Here is a 25,480-nt window from a genome sequence, read left to right on the forward strand (position 1 = left end):
ACACTATTAGGCAGGTGGTTTTAATGTTGTGGTTATCGGTGTGTGTGTGTGTGTGTGTGTTATAGATAATTTGAACAGTATTGAAATCCACCAAAAGTTGTATAAGTTCAAATTAGTTATTGCAATGTAAACTTACATGAACAACAATGAACAATATTGTTTTAATAAATTAACATTAAGATTATTAAATTCAGCAAAAATCATTAATCATTGTTAGTTTGTGATATGCAATGCATTAACTAATGTTAACGAATAGAACTTCGAATAGAAGTGTTTACATAAAAAATAAATAATTAAAATATTTATATATTGATGAGTAACTGATTTTAAAAAAAAAATAAGAATTACAGGCCTCCGCTGTACAACTGTAAGAGATTTTTCATCGCCTTACACCTGCCACTGTCTCCACCTATTTATTATCCACAAATGAGGCAAATTGGACTCAAACAATATAGCTCACCTAACTAAAATATTACATTTGTCCATCTGCACAGGGTGCCACAGGAGAGAGAGGGCCTTCTGGACTTGCAGGTGCCATTGGTCAGCCTGGTCGTGCAGGAGCCGTCGGCCCTGCTGGCCCAGTGGGAGAGAAGGGCGAGCCGGTGAGAGTTGATAAAATATTGTACTCTGAATTGAGAAGCTGTACTGCTGTGCTGGCTTCTGGAGTAATTACCAATTACCTGTGTTCCTCTTCAGGGTGATAAAGGTCCTATTGGCCCTGCCGGGCAAGATGGAGTACAAGGGCCTGTGGGATTACCTGGGCCTGCAGGGTCACCTGGTCCACCTGGAGAGGATGGAGATAAGGTACACTCTCGGCTTCTTTATCAGCAGTTCTGATACAGTGCACATGCTCATGTTAAGTGTTATTTATGGGTGTGAATATTTTTAAGGGTGAGACAGGAGGACCAGGGCAGAAAGGCAGCAAAGGAGGCAAGGGAGAGGCGGTGAGTATGTCTTCACATCTTTTCATGAACTTTCATTAGACGTCTATAACAACATCTCTCTCTGTGTCTTATCTCGCAGGGGCCGCTCAGGGCCACCCGGGAGCCAAGGACCAGCCGGACAGCCAGGATTACTGGTATGGCCTGTGCGAACAAAGTTGCTTGGAATTGTGTGTGTGTAATGTTTATGTGTTTACAGTCTGTCACTTATGTCTCTTTCAGGGTCTGGATGGAGAGCCTGGGCCCCGGGGACAGCAGGGAATGTTTGGGCCGAAAGGAGATGAAGGAGCACAAGGTTTTAAGGGGGCGACAGGACCAACAGGGTTGCAGGTACACAGACACACCACATATGTGCCTTTTTAGACTATCTTCCCATATTGTGGCTTTAACATTAAGGGTCAAAGAATGAGACAATAATGAATAACAGAGGGTTGTTTGATATACTAGCCATTTTATAACTAGACTGCAATTCTAAACGCTAAGTTGCCATGTCATAGTGAGCATTCTGTCTGATCCAAATATTCTATGTACTGCATGCATGAATACACCATGTTTGTAAAATCTCAGTTCATCTTCGTCCAGATGTTGCATAGTTTTTGCAGTTCAGTGGAGGGGTAAATCCACTCTAATTCTGTAACCGTATCTAAATTTAAACGGGTATTTTCAGGGAATGCCAGGACCTCCTGGAGAGAAGGGGGAGAGTGGCCATGTTGGATTTATGGTAAGATTGTCATATCAACAGCAATGCTGTTTGTCTCCTTGTCTCCATGCTAACCATAGATGTAGCAAAATATGTGCAATGTTTGCTGATTCAAACATCACTATTACTAATGCTAATATGCAGGCTTAAGGATTTAAAACTATCCCGTAACCCTAGTAAGAATTAATACAATTTCAGCGTGCACCTGAATGATACCTCTAATCGTGCAGCTTGTTAAGTAAAGGTGTGCAAGTTCTTTTTTTATGCAGTCAGACTTTCTATTTTTGCCTGGTGCAAAATAAAACTGAAAAATTCAAATGTACTTACACTGAAGGTGCCATATCAAGGGATATTCATAGATCTCTCATGAGTTGGAAGTGTTTTTTTTACTGGGACTAGTTAGCAACCACTTAGTAACCACTCAGAGTACCCTAGCAACCACATAACAATGCCCTGGCGACCCCCCAAACACCTTAGCATTATGGTGAGTTTTGCATGGGCAAGCAGGGTAGTATTAATCTAGGTCTGTATCACAAAGTCATTCACTCGCACAGAACACTAATTCAGTCCAACATTCAAAAGGTGCACCGCATTTCTTTCAAGGACTCAGAGTATGTGTGTAGAAGGAGGGTCAGCAGAGATAACTGTAATACATTAGGATGAGGAAGAATATTGGAGAGGTTGTGTAATACCGGGGCATCAGTTATGTGAAGTGACTGTCTGTGTGAGTAGAGAGTGACAGGAGTGAGAGAGCGTGGTGCTGATTCTGAAATGGAAGGCAGCATGACAGCTGCTAATCAGATTACTGTGAGCCTGAGCTGTCTAATGAGCACGCTCCTTTGTGAGTCTTCTCACAGCTCCGTCAACCATGAAGGAATGCAAAACATGATTCTCAACGGTTCCACACACTAGCAAGATTAGATGAAGTGCATCAAAATTGAGCAAAAACAAAGGCACAGGACCTTGCATGGAGCGTCTCATCCTTGTGTGAATGCCATGGATCATGGGATTTACAGTACAGGTCCTAATGCATAGCCAGCGAATTTCCAGTTTTTCCTACACCTGTGTGTGCTAAGCTTCTGTGATGGATTTTAGTGCAGTGTTTCCCAACACAAAGTTTTCATGTCGGCCTCTAACACACCTTATTCAAGTAGCATTGTGACGATAATTAAACAATTTGAACTAAACATTCTTTAAATCACACACAGAACCAACAGTGAAATTTCTTAATGAAAATAATTACCTAAGATCAAAACAAAATATCTGATTATGAAAGCTGAAACTAAACACTCAAGAGCGATACTTACATTTCACAAACTGTCAATCATGTACATTAACATTTCAGTAATTGGCCGTTTCTTGCAAAGTCACACCCTTTTTAGAGCTCGACCAATAGTCATAGAGAGAAGCCAGGAATCCAGCCAAGAATAAAATAAATTGATTGAAATCTTTTCAATGCAAATAGTGCTCACTAAGCTCCCATAGACTCCCAGAAAAGCATGGCATCCAGATGGGACCCAAAATTACGCATTTAGAGCCTTTCGTCCACTGAACATTGATATTTACTCCCCTGAAATCTAATGATGCAGGCACAATATCTGCCATAGACTCCCATTGAAGCACAACACTGATAGCACTCTATGGGCCATGCGTCCACTTACCTCTATGGATTTAGTCATGTAGAAAAAATATAGATTGCATGATATTTTACACTTTTATTTGCTAAAATATTGAAATGCACAAAGAGTAATATGCAATTTATATATATTATTGGTATATATTAAACGTACCATTGCTGCATTTCTTAGGAAAATTCAAGGGAAGTCTTGCTTCCCATGTAGTCTTAAAGCAATCGCCACTGTTTGGGGTACTCTAGGGATCCAGGAATGATTAACATTTTTCTGGAGTGTGGGGTGTTTATGTTTTCAAGACTACAGATACAGCCTTAGTGTTGATCATCACTATAGTCTATCTAGCTGGATGCCTCTCTAAGCACTGATATCTCTCAGTGGATACTGCGTGAACCACCCTACCTCTGCTAGCATCGAGTTTGGCCAGTTTGATTAATGGCTTGTGTTACACCCTGCACAGCATTAAAACTCAGACACGGCACATAGAAAGGAAATCAGCTCGCCCTTAATAGCCTGTCACCACCATGCCAGAGTTGTACGAAAATACCTCTCTGACACTGAGAAAGGTGCTGATTGTGCAAAAAAAGGGAGAGAGAGCAAAAGAGAGAGATAGACTGTGAGTATATGTCTAATGATATGTGGAAAATGCTTAATCTTTCTCCATTTCATCAGGGCCCTCCAGGACAACATGGTCCACGTGGCCCTCAAGGACCCATTGGGGGAGAGGTAAGTATCATTGTGTTTTTTCTCCTGTCTGTCAGTCTGTGATGCTGTAGGTTTCAAGCACAGGACAGTAGATTAGCACTGATTAGGGACATTGCTGTGCTGGTTGAACTCATAACGAGGCGTCTCTTTGCTGCATCTGAATATGCAACCAGTGGACACTTTACTATCCCATACAGTATTCGGTACCCTGTATACCTGCATACCTACAGAATGCACCTCATCCATGGTTGAGAAATTCTTCATCGAAATTCAGCACACAACCATGAATGTAATAGAAGTCAGATTCAGCCTTTGTTTCTCGACTCCAAAGACGACAAAAAAATCGGTGTATCAATGCTTGGCTGTACCGTGGTTCATGCACAGAAGATGAAAACCCCTCAGGCTACTATGAGGTTGCATAAACACCTCATTTCTCATTTCAGTCTTTCATCCTCCCCATATCTCTTTCTGCCCTCCCTCTGCTGATTTTGAGCTTTAAATTATTAACAAGTAGTGGGATGTGATCCCTCCACAAGAGTTATATTTACTTCTCTATGAATGATTAAGGAATATTAGACTATCATCCCTGAGAGAGAGTTATATTTACCTCTATTAATGGGCACCTTTGAACATCTCCCATGTGTTAATAATTGAAAAGTGAGAGTTACGGAGATAGGCATAGAAGTGACCCGCATGCTGGCACACAGAGCTGGAGAGGAGAAGAGATGCGCATTGTGTCAGTTAGCAATGTGAATGCAGCAGAGGTAGTCAAGACAGGAGATGGGGAAAAGCGGCAGGTAGACATATGCTGGTCATCCATTCTTGCGTACTCCTCACTTAAAGGCACTCAGCAGAAAGATTCCAGAGACCCACTTCAGTTTAGGCTCAAACAAGAGAGTCGTACCCAGGCACAGCAGCCAAAAATGCCTCAGCCAGGAGAAGCAGAGCATTGTGGCGTTTTAACTGTGCAAAAGTTTTAAGCACTTAATGTTTCACAAAATCATTTGTCTTAAGATGGTTATTTATATCTTCAGCTTTAGTGTTTCAATAGGAAAAATACATTTTAGACTCCAAACATTACTTTTGCAAATAGAAAAGATTAGAATATATGATCGGGGCACTCTGCAAGAGATGGTATTGCCTCCACAGAGCCCCCCACTGAACATCGAGTCAATCTGGGATTACACAAAGAGACGGAAGCAACTGAAACTTCTTCTATAAATATATTGAAAAACTGTGGTGATTTCTCCAAGAAGCTTGGAACATCCTATCTGCCAACAACCAAGAAAAAGTGTCCAGGTGTAACTAGGAGAATTGGTGCTATTTTAAAGGCAAAGGTGGCCACACCAAATATTGATTTAGCTTTTTTATGTTTACTGGACTTTGTATGACATTTAAGTGATAAATGAAGACTATTTATGTCATTATTTTGGAAGACATCCTCACTATGCAACATTTTTCACAAGTGCCTAAAACACAGTACTGTGCATACAGAGACCGTACTCAGTAGTCTGTAATCTCATCATTATAATGTCAACAGTTTTCAAGTAGAGGAGACAGCTAACATGCATTATGTATGAAACTGACTGAGTTTTTCCTGTGTTGCTAGGGTCCTCAGGGCATGCCGGGTGGAGTGGGCCAGCCTGGAGTGGTGGGAGAAAAGGTAGACCTCTCTCTCGCTGTGTATAAGTACAAGTGTTTTTGTTATTAATGGGGGAGGTTGTTTATTTGTTGGAGGGTGCTGCCTCTGTAACTACTAAAACATATAAGTCTAACTATGATGGTTGGTCGCTTCTTTTGCACTTCCTTTTTCAGTGTCTTTCGCTATTTATCTTGTGCTTTGTGTAGGGTGAAGACGGAGAGGCAGGAAGTCCAGGAAATCCAGGGGAAACTGGGCCACATGTACATACTTCCTACTTTCTCCCCTTTATTTATTCCCAGTCTTTCATTTACCATGTATAACCAAATGCCCCGATGTCTTGATTTCAAGGGAGAGAAGGGTGAGGTGGGTGAGAAGGGTGATACTGGCCCTTCTGGGGCTTCAGGACCCCCAGGAATCAGCGGCATACCTGGAGCGGATGGGCCCAAAGGAAATCTAGTGGGTGCTACTATTTCCCCTCAGATAAGGCAGTGGTAATGTGAAGAAATTTTTAATTTGACCCCACACCTTTTTCTTCAATAGGGTCCCCTTGGTTTCCCTGGAGACGCAGGCCCCCCTGGAGAGCCAGGTGCCAATGTAAGTTCACCAGCTTTGACCTGCATAAATTCAAGCTTCAAGATTCAAAAATGTTGATTGGGAAATTCTCATGAAACCTTGCATTATATTGGTAAATGATTGCTGTTTAAAGGGCATTGATGGTGGACCAGGAGTGAAAGGGGATGATGGAGATCCTGGTAAAGCTGTAAGTTGCATTGTACAGAACTTGAGAATTCAGTGATGTCAATGTAACAAGATATATGGAAACCTTATTCATAATCTATACTCCACAGGGGCCCCAAGGAGCCTCAGGGGAGCCTGGCCCTCCAGGGCCACCTGGACGGAGGGTGGGTTTCACCACATTTCGGCAATGTTTCCTGTCTTTTAAAACTGTGACCACTGCTAATCTCTTTTGCATCCACACAGGGTCATGTAGGTCCTGAAGGAAAAGAAGGGAAACACGGGAAGAAGGGGGCAAAGGTGAGTCCTTAAAACAATGCTTAATCTGAACTTGCAACATGTTGTTGCATATGGGCAACAATCAACACTCTCTTCTACAGGGTTCTGCTGGTGCTGAGGGTTCGACAGGGAAGACAGGGCCTGTGGGGCCTCAGGGACAACCTGGAAAGCCTGGTCCAGAAGGACTGCGTGGAATTCCAGGCTCCGCTGTGAGTCTCAGGATATCAATCCACAGTGTCTGCTGTAGATAACTGATATCTAACCATGTGACCCACCCACACTTGTTACCGATCTCTCTGACCACTCAATCTATCTTGAACTGATCACTCTGTCTGCTTTTTCTCCAGGGGGAACAAGGGTTAAACGGGCCCCCGGGACAAACCGGACCCCCTGGCCCTATGGTAGGATTTCCACCACATCTCTCTCTTCAATATCAATTTACAACTGTATAAAATAAAGCTTTAAGAGAAAAAGACAAATGATTTTGGGCTTGCAGCACATTCTGCCACACAAATGAAATTGCCTGTTTTACCAGCTTTGCTTTTATATAGGGGCCAGCTGGATTACCCGGACTGAAAGGAGATCATGGCTTTAAGGGAGATAAGGTATGAGAACATCCTAAATACTTGACAGTGTGAGGTATGATAAATTGACTGCATCACTGTTGTGCTCCCTACACATGGGACCCAAACAATACCGCTTGAAAGAGAGCAGACAGCTTGCAAACTGCTTGTAAACATCTCAATAAATCCCAACTCTGAAAGCATAACTTCCCAGCACTGTGATCACAGTGATATAGTGTCAAGTCTTCGTGCTTGCAAAATTATGGCATGTGGTAATTTTTATGGCTGTTGCCATTTATCTTAGCTCCACTGTTCTCTGTGCTGTCCAGGGTCATGGTGGGCTTATTGGACTGATTGGACATCCAGGAGAGATGGGGGAGAAAGGAGATCGAGGCCTGCCAGGAAATCAAGGAGTCCAAGGCCCCAAAGGAGATGGTGTATGAATACAGCTCTGTTATATACACAAGAAGCAATATATATTAAATATTAGCATTACATTGCTGGGATGAGCCATACTTTTAGATTGTATACAGTATGAATATGTAATGATGTGTGGTAAGGGAACTGTATACTTGCAATTGTAAACATACATACAAGAGTGATGACACTCAAGGCCATTAACATGAATGACACATACTAACACTGTCGTCTGTTGCCATAGAAGATTTAATCTTCAACTGTAATAGTATTTATAAGATAGAAATTGGAGGAATTAATTGAATGATCCAATCTTTAAACTATGTAATATGAATAATAACAACATTATTTCATTAAATTATCTAGTTAAAGAGTTTCTTGTAATGTGATTCAGTAATATTATGACTTAATAAAGTAAATATTTTAATCTTACTATTACCATTAGAACATATCTATGTTTCCTTTACCACAAGATGGCAGATAGTTTTATAGTCTGTGAGTTGTGAAGATACTGTAAACAATGTTACATTGGCCTCCTATCTATCCTGTTTAATTATGTTCTTTGTGAAAATATCCATTTGATCGCTTGATATTAGGGTGTTGCTGGTCTCCCCGGCCCAACTGGCCCATCTGGACTCCCTGGGTTGTCTGTGAGTTGTTCTTTTTCATATAAATTTTTCCTCACTACTTTTTTGTTTAATTACCAATTAAACTTTAGCTTTGTTGTGGAATAACAACTGCTTGTAAAAGTACTAAGCTACTATTGTTTAGATGCAGCATCTTTGTGGCATCATAATACCTGTTTTTATTACTGTTATTTTCTCTCGCACTGGTAGGGAGCCATTGGTGAGAAAGGATCTAAAGGAGATGAGGTTGGTTGATTATTTTCCCCCTAGAACCTTGAGCTCAGTGGTATATCTATATTTCTATTGTATTTGTATCCTCTGATCTGTATTAGAGCTATTATTTTGCCAGTGAGCTCTTGCTGCTGTAATGAAACCTTTGAGAGACATTGGCAGTGCCTGATTTTTATCCTGCTGCTCTTACTTGGATAATCCCTCTGAACGAATCATCATATGAAGCGCTGAGTTGGCAGGGGCCTTTGAGAGAAGTGCCAATTTTAGATATTCCTGACTGAAGTGTTTCTATTTCTCTTGCTCATAGGGAGAAGTCGGTCCAAGAGGAGATCTAGGACCTGCTGGTCCACCTGGCCCACCTGTGAGCCATCATGATATCTCTTTACTTTCCTATTTGCTGCTTTTATCCTCTCCCCCATTACATCTCCTCATGTTCTATTCTTCTAGGGCCCATCAGCCACCATGATTGAGCCACTGCCAATTAGAGAGGGCCGTAAAAAGCGAAGGAGACACTCAAACCGACAAGGACCTGGAGCTAGGGCAGAGTCTGAGGAGGAGGAGGTAATTCAACTGAACGTGGAGGACTTCCTACAGGCAGACCAGCCACTGAATGACCCAGAAGGCATGGAGGAGGTTTTTGCATCACTCAACTCAATGAAAACAGAGGTGGAGCTAATGAGAAAGCCACTTGGGACCTTTGAGAGTCCCGCTCGCACTTGCAAGGAGCTGATGTTGTGTCACCCAGAATACAAAGATGGTGAGGAGATCCACACACATAAAAACAAATACCACCATTCCTTGTAACAAAACAGAATATTCCCAAAACTTTGTTTTACAAAAAAAAAAAAAAAAAAAAGAAGAAAACACAAAACAAAAATATTTGTGTTATGGGCTTAATTTGCTCAATGCAACTTCAATGCATTGCATAATGAATGTGAGACCAAACATTGCATTTCTTAACTTTTTGCAAATGTAGGGCAATATCTGCAGCCTAAAAAATGAAAATGCGAAGACAGAAACTAATAATAAAAGTGATATTGTTAATATATTTTACATTTGCCTTTTTACATTTTTTTATTTATTCATGAATTAATTATTTTTTATAGTTTTAACAGTGTTATTTGTAACAAGACCATAGTAAGCACATGGAAGCATGGATCTTCTTCACTACCATGGTTAGAAGTAACATGATTTCTATAAAACAAACTATGGCTTTTTTGTAATTATAAATGGTAGACCTACTCTAAACACATGTAAAAACAATAAATACAAAATATGAATATTTATAAGTTGTAACAAAAAATAATTATATTCTCTCAATCCCCTAATGTAGCCTATAATACATTTAATAGAGCTGAAGAAGTGGTATGATTTTTGTTTTTATTATCTATCTATCTCTGCCTAAAGTACAGTTAGTGTTAATATAGTAAATTCAAAGGTGGTGATGTAGAATTCTGTGCCGAATTCAAATGTTTTCCACGACTCGTGCCGTGCTACTCAATGATTCTCTCAAAGCTGCTAGTTTAATAGCTCGCGCTGTCCATTGAGCTGTATCCATCTACACAGCCATACAGTTGCACTAGCCGAGGTTGTGCCTCCGCCTGTGTAATTGATGCTGCTAAAGCAGATTCTTCAGATGTGTCGCTAGACTTCAAATCAGATGAACAGCAGTACAAATGCATACCAATCCGTATAATTGAGAACCAACTGATATACTCCAAGTCTAGATACACATGTTATTGCATGAGGAACTTGACGATTGATTATTATGACTGATAAATGCCCCCCATTTGTAACCTAACACCCCCCTCTCTACTAATTTGCTCTCAGCGCCCTGGGGGGGGGGGTGTATTTGGTATTTCCCCTGTTAAAAACCCCTGTTTTAATGTAAAGAGGAACTTAATGATAGATTTGATTATTATGACTGATAAACACCCACATTTGTAACCTATCGCCTGCCCCCTCTACTACTAATTTGCTCTCAGTGCCCCCTGGCATCCTTTGAACGCCCCCGTTGAGAACCCCTTTGTCAAATCATGCGACACAGAGGTGTGCTGAGATTTAAGATTTTCACCTGGCAGAAAATAAAATGGGCGAATATCTATCATTGAGCCTTTGGGATGAACCGTTTTAATTTGGGAGTGTAAGCAACCACTTGACAACTGCCCAGAATACCTAAGCAACCACCTTGTAATGGTCTGGCAACCACCCAAAACACTCTAGCATATTGTTGCAGTGAGTTTGCATGGGTAAGTGGCACACATTTTCCTCTCACAATTTTCCTTTGTAATGTATAAATCTAGGTTTTTTGCTCCGCTAACAAAAATGGTTTCATAATAACTATTAAAAAATGCTACAAACGCCAATAAGCGGAGTGATACAATCAATGAAATGTCCCAGTGTCGTTATACTAAATATAAGCACACTTGTTCACTTCTTCAATCAGATTCGAGGACAAGATCTAGCTATTGTTTAAATACACTAAGATACAATTGAGTATATAAAGCATTTTTAGACACACTGCAATCCAACCCCTCAGGTGAATATTGGATTGATCCAAACCAAGGCTGCCACAAAGACTCCATCAAGGTGTTGTGCAACTTTAGCGCAGAGGGGGAGACCTGTCTGTACCCTGATAAACTATTTGAAATGGTAAATCATAAACCACACTCACATACACCACACACGTCTTACTGCAGTCTCCAGTTCAACAGGCCTTCTAGAGTCTGGAGAAAAATGTGTCTGATCTGTCTCCTCACCTCTCAATACAGGTGAAGCTGGCCGCCTGGAACAAAGAGAAACCGGGCAGTTGGTACAGCCAGTATAGAAAGGGCAAGCAGGTGCAGACCTCTTCAAATGTTTCCATCTCATCTTTTAACTGTTTGACTGTCAAAATGTCTGGAGAGCTAAGTTTAGATCTAGAGGCTTTTTCTTATTGCAGTTCTTCTCGAAACTGTTTATTGCAGAAAAAGTACACATTTTTGTTAGAAAATTGATGTCTGCAATGTGCCTTGTGTAGATAAGTTGACTAGTTGTTGTGGAGGCTTTTTACTCTCTTATTAATTGCGAAACATGGTAAAACAGGTTTTCTAAACTGTTAAACAATCAACTGAGATGAATAACTCAATGAATGTGTGTCTGATGAAAATAAAATAATAAATTATATCTCTGGTTTAGATAAGGGTATGATGAAGTTTATATGCGGCTCTATCTGAAATGTACGTACATACTAGCTCCATCCGTCTTGACTCATTAAATGATGGTTGAGACTAACAGCCATCCTAAAGTCCTGTTTCACTCTGAGCTCATCCGTAAGGTGTGACATCTGACCTTGTTATGGAGATTCAGTGAGACAGATGTCATTCTCTCCTGCCTTCATTATAAATAAAAACCTAGTTTGCAAGTTTGGATGGGTGTCGAGCAATAAAAGTGTCTACAGAATTAACTTTGATTAAAGGCATGTATGCTGCATATTTACCCGACACAAGGCATGGCGCTTCGTTGATGTGCTGTCTACACTGACAGGAATTACTAGAACTTCTAACTAGAAGTTCTTCTGCCTAAAACAGTAGTCCCACTGCAAAACATTTGATTTAGACAACTTTACAGGTCAAATAAATCACATTTACAGAATTCCTTTAACAAAAGTTTGTGCAGAAATATTGAGGTTGACCGATTTTGCACATACCAATAACTAAGGTGGTGGAAAAGTCCGATAACTGATTAATCGGCTGAGAGTTTTTTAAAATTGAATTATTAAATGTTAAAACAAATACTTAGTCATTCCTTACTGTGAAAGGCACTGACATAGTCCACTGTCCAAAATGAGTAATATCCCAGTTGCATATTTGTTGTGTGAACAAAATCCCAATAATTACCAGAAATACAATTTATTATTGACTTTTCATTAACAAGCCTGGAATAGATTGAGCACACTTATTTTGAAATGTCTGTACTTCCAGCATTACATTTGAACCCTCTGGATGCTGATACAGTTTACCTATATTGTTAGTGCTTTCTTTGAATCCTCATTTTTGCTTTACAAAATGAAAAGAGGATTAATTCAACAGTTTTTTGTTGTTGTACAAATCATTATTATGCAACAAATGCTGTTGATTGAGGTCAACTTCTATTGAACCCAGAACATTCCTTTAAACCCATTACTAGTTGTCTCAACCAATTGGTAAACCATAGTTTGGAAGGAGATTAAAAGTGTCAAATCATTATGAATCAGGCCCAGATCTGATAGACCTTATTCACACTAGTGTCATTGTTGATTTTTAATGGGAATGAAAATTAGGCTGTGAGGGATAGATGGGCTGCGTTTATAGTTTATAGTTTTTTCCGTGGACAAAATCTTCATAAAAATATCTGTCCAAGAACATTCAGTATACAAAGAACTCTAGACAACATCAGTTGTGGAAAATTGGATATGTTTTATACAGCTTTATACGGTGTGTGCCATTGAAGCGATGGTAAGTCTATCCATCACTGCCTTGTTGTCATTCCCATTAAAAATCAAAGATGGCACTAGCGTGAATAAGTTCTAATTTTCAGCTCATTTTCAGCCCCATGATAGTCAAATCCCCACATGCAATGTCATAAAAAGCATGAAACCATCTTGCTTGGGTTATTTGATCTTCTATATTATACTGTGCAGTACTTTTATATTACTCAGAACACAACACATTTATAATGATTGATTAAGGTCAATAACTTTTTTCATTAAAGCCAGAATTTCACTGTTATTTCACTCACTAGGTGTTTTTCTTTAAAGAACAAAAAATGTCCCCTTTAGTATTTCTAATAGTGACACTTAAATGGCTGTTTAGTTGAGTGGTTTTAACCAATAATTCCCCACTTCTGCAGTTCTCCTACATTGACACTGATGGTAACCCAGTGCCTGTGGTGCAGCTGACCTTCCTGAAGCTCCTCAGTGCCACAGGGAAGCAGACCTTCACCTACAACTGCCAGAACTCCATCGGATGGTACGACTTGACCAGCCACAGCCACCAGCATGCCGTGATGTTTCGCGGAAGCAATGACGAGGAGATGACACAAGCCAAATCATCCTTTATCACATCATTGTATGATGGTTGTCAGGTGAGGAGACTTCTAAGAGGAAACTACAGTATATGGCCATAAAATGTGGATACCAGTTCTGATTAAAGAGTTTGGATAGCCCTCTTATTCAAGTGAAGACAAATCTCAATGCTACAGCATACGATGAAATCCTAGAGAATTATGAGCTTCCAACTTTGTGGTGACAGTTTGGGGAGAGCCCTTTTCTGTTCCAGCATAAGCATGCGCCTGTGCTCAAAGAGAGTCTGGTGTGTAAAAAGCCCAGACCTGAACCCCAATGAACAACTTGGGGATAAATTGGTATGCTGACTCTGAGCCAGGTCTCATCGTTAAACATCAATTCCTGACTGCCCTGATGATCTTGGTCCGAACCCTTGCAGCCATGCTCCAACATTTATTGGATAGCCTTCAAAGAAGTGTGGAAGCTGTTAGGGAGTACTCTCCACTTTTCTCCCCAATTTCGCATGCCCAATTCCCAATGTGCTCTAAGTCCTCGTGATGGCATAGTGACCCGCCTCAAGCATGCCCAAGTCCTCATGATGGCGTAGTGACCCGCCTCAATAATGCCCCATTCCCAATGTGTTCTAAGTCCTCATGATGGCATAGTGACCCGCCTCAAGAATGCCCAATTCCCAATGTGCACTAAGTCCTCGTGATGGTGTAGTGACCCGCCTCAAGCATGCCCAATTCCCAATGTGCGCTAAGTCCTTGTGATGACGTAGTGACCCGCCTCAATCCAGGTGGCAGAGGACGAATCTCAGTTGCCTCCACGTCTTATCATGTGGCTTGTTGAGCACATTACTGCGGAGACGTAGTGCATGTGGAGGCTCACGCTATTCTCTGCTGCATCCATGCACAACTCACCACGCACCCCACTGAGAGCAAGAACCACATTATACCGACAATGAGCAGGTTAACAAAAGTTACTCTACCCACCCTAGCAACCGGGCCAATTGGTTGTTTAGGAAGACTGACTGAAGTCACTCAGCATGCCCTGGATTCAAACTTGCGGTTCCACGTGTGGTAGTCAGCATCTTCACTTGCTGAGCTACCCAGTCCCCCAGGGAGGACTCATTTTTAAATGAAGTGCTCAGCATACATAAGTGGGTGTGGTGTTTGGGTGTCCACTTAATTTGCCCATATAGTGTATTAGTTCGGTACTTCTTGACTTAAAAGTGAAGAAACGCCCACTCTTAGTTTGTTGCTGTTTTAATGACTGACCCAGTTAGCCTTCCATCTGAAGAGCTAAAAACAACCACACGTTAATTCTAAAATAGCACCAAAATAAGTCTATTTCAGCAGGAGTATAACGCATTATCCAGGAGAAAAGCCTCACAGGGATACATTCAGCTATTCATCCTAGAGCAAATCTACACTGTAAAACCCTTTTCTCTCAAAGTAGGTACTCAAACCCAGTAACCTTTTTTAAACTCATATGTAATTTTCTTCCCACAGACACGTAAGGGTCAAGAGAGGACAGTGCTTCAGATTGACTCTCCGCGATCAGAGCTGCTTCCAATCATAGATATAGCAGTATCAGACTTTGGAAATAACAACCAGAAGTTTGGATTCCACATTGGACCAGTCTGTTTTCATGGCTAATGCCAAGCACCTCATTGCAAGGCTTAGCAACTACAGAATCAAACCACAACCCGTTTTTATTATGTATGTAACATGTAAACGTGGGTTTGTGGCAGTTTTTAAATGACTTTTGAACATCTGAATGGTTAATAAAAACCCACAATTTCCATGGTGGCTATTCAAGTATGCCAGCGAGGAAGAACCAAGTACATTTATCAAAGGGAAGTCTTTAATTTTTATCCCATTTTCTTTCTTTTTTGTTCTCACCTGTGGATTAACAAATTAGGCGTGACCCTTCAGAGTTCCAAGAACTGCGCCAGCTGAAGCTGACATTGACAAAAATTACATCATTTGAGGTTTGTATGTCATCTGTGCTACAGACCATTTACGCCCACGGCATATTTGTTGAATTTACCGCCCGTGTCGTGGATTTCTTGTTTGTTTGTCTTATTCGATAGCAATGATTTTAAATTAATTTGCCACTTGAGGGATTGGCTTTCACATTGAAGAGTAAATATTTCTACAAAAAAGTAATTTTCCTGCCTTGACTGCAATGTGATGCCAACTGAGGCAAAGTTATACCTCTTTACTAGCTTTGACAAGAACACCCCGATCTGTTTGTAATTCTCCACTTGAATATTTCCTGTCACATCAAACTTGCAGTGTTACTCATCTTTAATCAGTGTACGCTCATACATAAACAATGTTAAATAAGGCCTGAGCTTTTCAAAACGCAAAGCAGTGTGCATGACTCAAATGGAGCCCAGATGCTTATTAATATGTAAATAGTCCGCTCACTTAAGCTACTTGTCTTGTTAGCAGGCCGCCTAGTATGTTTTCCTGTCAGTGATCCATGTTTCCATGGTGCTAGAGCGTATCAACCTTTGCGCCACACAGCTGAGTTGGTTCAAATGTACTGTATGTGGTAGTGAATGAGAATGATGTTGTTGCTTTGAGAGAGGGGTTTTATACAAGCATTACTCTGAAGACTGGCTCTATTATGCTTCCTTTCTTTGTAAGCCCAATCCATATGCATTTATGATTAGTTCAAGTGCCTGACCATCAACCTTTAGAGTGTTTTATTTTTTGTTTTGCTTTGTATACGTCGATATGTTGTTTTGATTGTTGTGAAAATGTGTGACAATACCGTGATGCTATCTGTTTTGCTATCTGTGAATTGTTGTCTCAGGGGCAGAGGTAGGAAAAGGGAAGAAGACATCTGCGGTGCTTCATACTAATAGACACTGGGAGATAAATTCTCTCAGGATAAAAAACCAATGCTGTAATATATAGCCAATATGGTGCAAATCTAGTGGTCGACCGATATGGGTTTTTCAATGGCCGATACGATGCCTAAAGAGCAGGTTGGCCTATTAAATGCTGACATACACATACAGAATGCTTTATCAAAGTGCATTCAAGGTATACATTTAAGCAGTTTGTATGTCACCTGGCAAACAAACCCTGTGCTGTGCTCTAGTAGTTGAGTTACAGGAAATCTGTTCTCATACAAGGACAAATGAGATGGACACAAAACAGCTAAAATCAAATTTTACATGTTCACATTTTGTACAGTATTTACTCAGAATTTGTAACAACAAAAATGTAAAACAGAATTTGTTTTATTAATTTTACATTCCACAGATAATGCTTTACAAACCGACTACCAAATCTGTTTATCTGCTTATCTGGTTCGATTATCTTCAGGGGCGGAGCTAGGGGGTGGCCAGGCTTCGGTCTATGAAGCTTCTAGCTCCATTGGCCATCCTACTCGCAGCTGCCATTTTGGTAGTTTTTTGTCTTGGGCACAGTTTAGTTTGTCTTTCTTCATCAACAAACACCATGTGCCATCACAGACTGATCGCTGGACCCTACCTGGCCACCCCTGTGAAAAACTCCAGGCTCCGCCACTGGTTATCTTTAACCCTATTTAGATGGGACTATTTTCGAAACGACGTTTGAGTTACAATTATTATCAAATGATAACTGATTTCAAGCACTGATTTGGACGGGACTGAGAACCCCGTGTTTATTAAGAAGGTGGTCTAGTGTCTGTTTTCTTAATGTGGCCGTTACAGAAGGTTGAATATGTAAAAAGGTGTTCAAATTAACATATCTTTTAAACGTTATATGTTTAAATGTACTTCTCAATTTAAAAAAATAAACAAGACTTATCAGTAAATTATATAATTATAACATTACATTACTGATCGGAGAAATTAAGATGAGTATCTTGCCTGATGCTGGTTTTACAGTGGCCATATGGAGCAGTTTCCGCAATTTGGCTCTCCTTGTTGATTTGATTTTCTTATTTTTTCATCGGATGGCAAAACAAATCTACATTCATATTGAAAGGTGGCTGCAGGCAGAAGATTTGCGCACATACTGTAAGTACGAGCTTAATGGTAGTTCATGCAGGTCAAAACACATGATGAGATGCGTTGTTTAAAATTCAATATCAGCAATCACAGACATTTGCATTTGGACGGGATTAGATTTCTCAGAGGACCCTTGAGTTAGCTGAAAAACATTAGGTAATTTGCTCTTCCTTTTTTATACAGAGGTTGTATTTTTTTTGCTGTATTGACTTGTGAAACACAAATTTCCTTGACCTCCTCTGGGAAAACTTGTCCCGTCCGAATTTGTTTTGTGAGTGTGTTTACACCCAGCATAATACTCTGGTAACTACCAAAAATCAGCTTAAAAAAAATCTCTAGATGTCAAAATGTAAACATGGATGTATGTGAACAACACTTGTGCACACTGGATAAGCTGGAAAGAACGGTGGTAAAGGCTTTCACATGCAACGCTAAAACGTGGTAAAATGTACAAATCTATGCGTGCCGATTGGTTTTAGGTTAAAGGAAAAATGTTTAAGGCATTTATATGACCTTACATGTTGTCATCTTATAAAGCATAATCGATGTAAGATTATGCATGTGAACGTGCTCAGTGATTTGGTTACCAATGTTACCAATCTCTAAATGACCAAATATTGGCCGATATGTTGGTCTTTCACTAGTCCTATGCTTATACTAACTTCAATCCCATCCCTCCTGACCTCTGACCTCTCCTGTGTATAGTGTCTGTGCTACTAATTTACATAGTGAACAGTTATTCTAAAGTATGAATGATAATAACAATCTGCTGCTTGGCAGTTGTATTTGTGAAAAAAATTGATAAGCGAATTAAAAAACTTTTTAAAGAAGACCCGCTCATTGTCTCCGAGTGCAAGCGTTCTCGGTTCTGAGAACGTCCTTTTTTGGCAAGGATCAGAGAGACTGTGATGTCTTCTCTGAAGACAACAGACAAGCATGCCTCTTCATTAGCGCAGCTACATTCTCTCGCTCATTCTGCACTTGTAATCAACATCACTTCCTACCTCACAGATGTAATCAACTCTGATTCACTCCCCAGTTCATTTATTTCAATTAACTTTTGTTTCCGTCCTCAGGAGACGAAGCCAGAGGAGAAGGGGAAGCAGACAGCTCTTTTGTGTGTACGTGTGAGCGCGTGTGCGTAAATAATGAAATGGCTCTGGATTAGAACGTGAGCCAAGGAGAATTAAGCATATCTGTGGAGGAGCACAATGAAATAGGGGAGGGAATTGGCAGCACACCCCTCTTCACCTCCCCTTGCCTGTCCCTGCCTGTGGTGTGTTTTGCTAATGTGTCGTTTCTTTACACCGCTCAACATTTGCAATTATTTATAAGCACACAAACGAGGCATTCTGAACTGAGGGAAAGATACCCGCTCACCTCTTGAAAGTGAATAAATTGCCTTCATGCTGTTGGCACAACAAACGCTTTTCCTAGAAGCATCTTATTATCACGTTTGAACTACAACAGTTACTCAAAAGTGAAATGCATTCTTTCAAATATGATTTCAAGTAGCAGGTGTGAGATGCTTTTTCTATGAAAATATCTTAAACAGATGTCTGTGTCAAGTCATACTCTGACACAATGCTATGTGGCCAAAAGTATGTGGACTCCACCTTGTAATTAACGGGTATGGCTATTTCAGCTACACCCATTACTAACAGGTGCATTAAATCAAGGACACTCCTTAGACAACCATTTTTTAGTAGAATGAGGTGTGATATGTAAACGTAAGCATAGTTCTAGCAGGAAGATCTCGGGATTCACTCTATCATGCATCTCATCCAGTCACAATACAGCCCACACTTTATAAGCCTGCTCAGCTGCCTCTCATTGTTCACATACCCCACCCCATCATCACCAGTTTAGGTTCCGTCCTGGGTGGGGGTAAGCTCTGCTTCCTTGCCATCATCGTCTCTGGCAGGATCTGGTGGCTCAAGCAACCATCTGAGCGCTGAACCGTAGGACGAGGCTTATGCCAAATTATACAGTATAATTATCCTTTAATTTGTATTAAAGGGCTAGTTCACCAAAAAATTTAAATTCTCTCATAATTTATTCACCCCCCTGGCATCCACGATGTGTATGACTTTCTTTCTTCTGCTGATCACAAATAAAGATTTTTAGAAGAATATTTCAGCCCTGTAGGTCCATACAATGCAAGTGAATGGGAGCCAGTATTTATTTTAAAGCTCCAAAATCTTCATAAAGGCATCATAAAAGTAATCCATAAGACTCCAGTGGTTAAATCCATATGTTTAGGCACGATATTATAGGTGTTGGTGAGAAACAGATCAATATTAAGTCATTGTTTGCATACATGCTTCTCTCTGCCCATTAGGGGGCGATATGCAAGAAGAATGTGAATCACCAAAAACAAAAAGGAGAAAGTGAAAGTGAAAGAAAAAGGACTTACAAATTGATCTGATTTTCATTTACACTTATCATATTGCTTAAGAAGAGTCATCTGGATTACTTTTATGTTGCTCTTATGTGGATTTTGGAGCTTAAACATTTTGCCACCCATTCACTTGCATTGTATGCTGAAATATTATTACAAAATAAAAGTATGTTAAAATGATTAAAGATTAAAATCTTAATTCGTTTTATGCAGAAGAAAGAAAGTCATACCCATCTGGGATGTCATGAGGGTGAATAAATGATTCATTTCAAATGATTTCATTTTTGGGTGGAACTAAAAATTTCTTTCTGATAGAACTTTCTGTTCCAGGATGACAAAGCAAGATCCAGAAAGAAATGGTCCATTGTGTCGTGGACCACTGAGAACTTGGCTGGCCTGCGCAAAGTCCAGACCTGTCCCTCTTTGAATACCTTTGGGATAGATAGTCTCTTAGACCCTAAAAAGAATATAAGGGTTAAATGTTTCAAGCAGTAATTTTTGCTTATATAGTGTATTAAAAGATGCACGGTGTGCATGTATACTGTACAATAACTAAAATGCATTGGCATATACTGTATATCATTCACATGCAGTAAAATGACTTCACAACATTTGCTCTCCCTCTCTTCTTTCCCCTCTCCTCATCTCTTATGGAAAAAAGGCCTCACTGGGACACTCTTCAAGGTTAGCATCAATGAAAGAAAAAAGTCTATTTTCTCCTCTTTTAGCTTCCCTCTATTCAATAAAATTTTAACCATTTTAAGCTATCTGTCTTGAAAGGTCACTCCCCATGGCTGCCAGAGAATAGCGATGAAGTGGAGGTGCCTCTCCGCATGCAGCTTATTCCAGCTCAGCAATTTCACTCCTGAGAACTTGCAGTACCGTGTTTCAGCATATGCTGATATCTGGCCAGTCCCTTACATTGATCTCTTATCAGTAGGAGGCATAGAATGTCTACATTGCTGATGTTCAAAGAGCTCTGGCTCAGAGGCACTGAGATATACAGGCTTGTCATTTACATTAATCTCTACATCTAAAGCTGTGCTGTTATCCTCTGGCCTCTTAGTGATGTATTGCGATCTGATAGATGAGTTGTGTTGGGGAGTGTTACTTTTAAAAGTAACGTGTTTCAATATTGAGGCACTAATTATAAAAAGGAACTAATTACACTACATTTCTACTACGTTTCTTTTACAGTAAGTTAAAAGTAACTATGCGTTACTTTTTGTGATACTTTATTTTTCACCATCCAATGTCATGATGTCAACTGATACAGGGTTCTTAATGGTGATGCCAATATCCAGAGAGCAGGGTGGCTGATAGGCTTATATAATGCTGATATATTACACAGTTTGTTATTGTAAATAACCTTTAAATATAATTGATGGCATGAACACTTTTATTTAGCATGATATGTACTAGAAATTTCACACAAAACTTTAATTCAGTCATTACCACTTCTGTCAAATGAATGCTTGACTGAAATATTTAAATGAATACTTATATTTACTAATAGACAATTAAAGCAGTCTGTTGGTGTTGGTGGTATGGTTCTGTTCTGAAAGAAATATCCACCTAGCCATAAATGGACAGAGCAGGGAGAAAGAAAAAAACCCAGGGGTGACAGAACAGATCATGTTACATATATAACAATATTGAGCCATTTTAAAACATTCTGACAGTGCAACATAATAGATTAAATGGACACTTAATAGAACTCAAATACTGTATATCAAATTGGTAAAACAAGAACAAGGCGCAATAACATTCCATTGATAGGAATTCCAGACTAGCAATCAACTGTAGTCTTAGAGCACAGAACAACAAGACCGAGATAGGGATGGAGGATGGCGTAAAGTGCAGCTTGCATCTATTCAATGGAATGGCAGCTAAGGCAATGAAGAAATCGAGGCCTTAAATACAGTAGAACCGCTCTGATAAGTGTCTGAATTGTATCGGTAGACATCATGATCAACTGAGCATCAGCTGACCCCTGTCCACCACCAGAAGCATCTACAATGTGCACGTGAGCATCAGAACTGGACCATGGAGCAATGGAGGAAGGTGGCCTGTTCTTATGAATCACGTTTTCTTTTAGATCATGTGGATGGTCGGGTGTGTGTGTATCATTTACCTGGGGAAGAGATGGCAGCAGGATGCGCCATGGGAAGAAGGCAGCCCGCCAGAGGCAGTGTGATGCTCTGGGCAATGTTCTGCTGGGAAATATTTGGGTTTTGCATTCATGTGGATGTTACTTTGGCACGTACCACCTACCTAAAGATTGTTGCAGACCACATATACCCCTTCATGGCAGTGGTATTCCCTGATGGCAGTGTTCTCTTTCAGCAGGATAATGCACCCTGCCACACCACAAAAATTGTTCAGGAATGGTTTGAGGAACTTGACAAAGTTGGATGTGCTGGACAAACAAGTCCGATTCATTGAGGCCCAGCCTTACAACTTAGAGGACTTAAAGGATCTGCTGCTAATGTCTTGGTGCCAGATACCACAGGACACCTTCAGAGGTCTTGCAAAGTCGATGCCTCGAAGGGTCAGAGCTGTTTTGGCAGCTTGAGGGGGACCTACACAATATTAGGCAGGCGGTTTTAATGTTATGGATGATCGTGTATATAAATACATTTAAAAGGAGTGTGGCCAGAAGGGTGGCATGGGGTGGCAGCTGCCACCTTAAAAATGAGCATTGCCATCCCACTTGCCACCCCAACTTGGAGCCAGCTCCCATATGATACGCCTCTATCACACCCCTGACTTAAACATTATGAGCTCATATGTGCCTTGACATGCGGGACAGTTTACATTAGATGTTGTTGCAGGGCGGTCGATTATTGTAGTAACACCATGGTGTGTAAAAACAAAACAATATGTGAATGGTCATTTACATGTCTCAGATTATTCTCGTTTCCCGTGGCTTGAGAAAATAATCAGCCAAACAGAAAAATGTATTGGCTGATGCAGATTATTTGTAAAAAAAAAAATGTCGGCCAATAAATAGGCCTCAACCCAAAATTGGTCCACCAATAGTCAACACCGATTGTCATGACAACGCCAATGCAGGGCAGAGCAGAGTGAGAGTGAAAGGAGATTCCTCTAGTATAAGCTGTAGTATAATGTGTTTCATTTTCCACACGCAGCTCTTCTGGAGCTGAGACTCTCCTCGTTCATTTATTTTCTGTCAACCTCTCTACAACCTCACAAGCATTCTACATCTTCCTTCGCTTTATGCTCTTAATTTCTCTTCCTCCTGCTTCTACACTTCAGTGTGACATTGATTCTAATCAGGCTGAACTTGTCATGAGAAATTCATGAATTAAACAGGCATTCAGATTAATGTGAGAGAGAGAGAGAGAGAGAGAGAGAGATGTGGGTGGGGTGAGAGAAGACTTCTGCATTTGTTATCTGAGAGACCCCACCGAACTTTGTTGCAAACATCCCCACCCAGAACCACAGGCCCCCGTGTCACCATCAATAATGGAAAAGATTTTGCTTTTATTCCACACAATTGTGCGAAGGTCAATATAAATTCCTGACAATAAAGAGCAATGCTTTTTTATATTCAGAGCTGGTACTGCTGTGGAAGGTCCCAATCCATCTGTCAAAACAGCGTAATGATGTTTAGATGACAACAGAGAACAAAAACCTGAATGTTACACTAAATGATTTTCTAGTCTGAATGTGAGATTTCTGTGAAACTTTTAAGATGTATGTCTTGTGTGTGAAAATTTCCCAGTCAAGTGTGCAAAAGATTTCCATTTCCCTTTTTGATTTGTAACTAGTATTACCTAAGAAACAAGCAAAAAAATAAATAAAATAATAATAATAAAACAATAACTATTATAATAATAATCACAATTTCTAGAGCAAACAGAACAAACCTAAAAATGTATGTCCACATATGTGGACAGCGGGTCTAAGCTGTGAAATTTTAAGTAATACCTAATTTCTATAAGATATCAAATATTTTATGTGTCCAGGAGTGTTGGTTATTCATGTTTTTGAGACATTATAGACATTACAGCTGATTTTTTTATAAAGCTGAATTAATAATTCTGATTAAACGTAATGGCCAGCCTCATCCAATCAGTGCCAACCATGTTAAAATACAAATTTGCATTATACAATTCTGAATCTATGTACTGATGATTATCATTGTCCCATGTCTGCCAAACATGTTGAGTGGTCCAAACATCATCTGCAGCCAGAAACTGAACTTTTGGTTGGATTTTATGAGTGAATGCACTGAACTGCATAGAAAGCTATAGGGGATGCTCCCTTGCTACCTATTTAGTGAAGGACTTAACTTCCAGTGTGCTGTATGTCTGCACTGGTCTCAGAACAGTTAGAAATGCACCTTTTTTAAATACAATATAAATTTAACTCAATATAAAGCCTCTAAAAGCAAAGTTTTTCTGCTTTTTTCATAAATACATTTATTCTCAATGTGAAAATGCCAAGTAAATATCTAAGAATGCATTTATTAATGTTAGTGGAACCATACTGAACAGTGATAACAAAATAAAACAATAACAAAATTTAGCAAAATATAATCAAAATAATTACTTTTGAGGGAACGCTGCCCTATTTTCCACATATGTGGACTTCATCTTTATCAGTGTGCTAACGTTCAAAAAATGAATCAATTTTTAAAGCGGCATATCAAATGTAACTAGAGACGCTACCCTTTACAACCAAACAGGTTTCAATGAAAAAAACCTAAAGAGGTTTCTTACCAGAGGAGTTTGTTTTGGTGCTGCGCCCATGGTAGCGCTTCCTGGAAATCAACGTCATGCTGTTGTGTCACGTGACGCGGTGCACTAGAAGTTTAACCCTTAAATGACAGCGTAGAGTCTTGCCAACAGTATTCAGTCGGATTTCATTCATTTAAATTACGTTGTGTATAGCAAAGCCAAAATACAACATCCACACATATGGATGTGAGGTCCCACAAGGTTAAGGATCTATTTCTACTTAATTGAACTTTTAAATTAGTTTTGTTGGTGCAACATCATTTATTCACAGGTTGATTCCATAGGTGTTGCTAGGACCTATTTAAGGGGGCTTCAGCATTTAAAGCAGCCGAGAGCAGGCGGTGAAGCTATATTAAAGATTGACTTGTGTTCTATATATTTTTGTTAATAAATGAGGAACAAAAAAAAAGAAGAAGAAAGGAATAATTAAGACAGATGAAACGTTCTGCCAACAAATCCACAATTATAACAATATACATTCAATAAAATTATTTTAAGATTTATGCATTTCAATTTCATAACAAAATTCCATTAAATTGAATTGAGTAATTATTAATAAAATAAAATTGAATAAAATAAAATAAAAAACAAAATTTTATTAGTTTAATTAGTTTTGTTTATTTACGTTGTTCAACATTATACAGTTTTATTGAGTAGAATTAAAAAAACTAATATATATATATATAATAAATATAGTTAATTTGGATGTTACCACATAAAGCACATTGTTTTAGGTTAACATTTTTTCAGTTTATGTCACAAATGTGGATAAACATAAAAAGACGCTTATTGGTCTGCACTG

The 25,480-nt window shown here is 39.6% G+C and overlaps 1 protein-coding gene across 1 annotated transcript in view; it reads left to right on the forward strand.

Moving 5' to 3' along the window:
* The window catches only part of LOC127648398 (collagen alpha-1(XI) chain-like), an 80,756-nt gene extending 62,441 nt beyond the window's left edge, over positions 1 to 18,315 (forward strand). The window contains exons 43-68 of the mRNA XM_052133063.1: positions 495 to 602; positions 697 to 804; positions 891 to 952; positions 1,024 to 1,078; positions 1,164 to 1,271; positions 1,609 to 1,662; positions 3,945 to 3,998; positions 5,587 to 5,640; positions 5,826 to 5,879; positions 5,968 to 6,075; positions 6,160 to 6,213; positions 6,326 to 6,379; positions 6,468 to 6,521; positions 6,601 to 6,654; positions 6,735 to 6,842; positions 6,981 to 7,034; positions 7,185 to 7,238; positions 7,526 to 7,633; positions 8,210 to 8,263; positions 8,450 to 8,485; positions 8,778 to 8,831; positions 8,918 to 9,227; positions 11,010 to 11,122; positions 11,242 to 11,310; positions 13,340 to 13,573; positions 15,008 to 18,315. Coding sequence (XP_051989023.1) covers positions 495 to 602; positions 697 to 804; positions 891 to 952; positions 1,024 to 1,078; positions 1,164 to 1,271; positions 1,609 to 1,662; positions 3,945 to 3,998; positions 5,587 to 5,640; positions 5,826 to 5,879; positions 5,968 to 6,075; positions 6,160 to 6,213; positions 6,326 to 6,379; positions 6,468 to 6,521; positions 6,601 to 6,654; positions 6,735 to 6,842; positions 6,981 to 7,034; positions 7,185 to 7,238; positions 7,526 to 7,633; positions 8,210 to 8,263; positions 8,450 to 8,485; positions 8,778 to 8,831; positions 8,918 to 9,227; positions 11,010 to 11,122; positions 11,242 to 11,310; positions 13,340 to 13,573; positions 15,008 to 15,154 — 2,322 coding nt within the window. The 3' untranslated portion in view covers positions 15,155 to 18,315. The remainder of the gene's footprint in view (positions 1 to 494; positions 603 to 696; positions 805 to 890; positions 953 to 1,023; positions 1,079 to 1,163; positions 1,272 to 1,608; positions 1,663 to 3,944; positions 3,999 to 5,586; positions 5,641 to 5,825; positions 5,880 to 5,967; positions 6,076 to 6,159; positions 6,214 to 6,325; positions 6,380 to 6,467; positions 6,522 to 6,600; positions 6,655 to 6,734; positions 6,843 to 6,980; positions 7,035 to 7,184; positions 7,239 to 7,525; positions 7,634 to 8,209; positions 8,264 to 8,449; positions 8,486 to 8,777; positions 8,832 to 8,917; positions 9,228 to 11,009; positions 11,123 to 11,241; positions 11,311 to 13,339; positions 13,574 to 15,007) is intronic.
* Positions 18,316 to 25,480: the final 7,165 nt, after the last annotated feature.

The sequence above is a fragment of the Xyrauchen texanus genome, chromosome 8, assembly GCF_025860055.1.
Source record: "Xyrauchen texanus isolate HMW12.3.18 chromosome 8, RBS_HiC_50CHRs, whole genome shotgun sequence".
NCBI classification, from domain to species: domain Eukaryota; kingdom Metazoa; phylum Chordata; class Actinopteri; order Cypriniformes; family Catostomidae; genus Xyrauchen; species Xyrauchen texanus.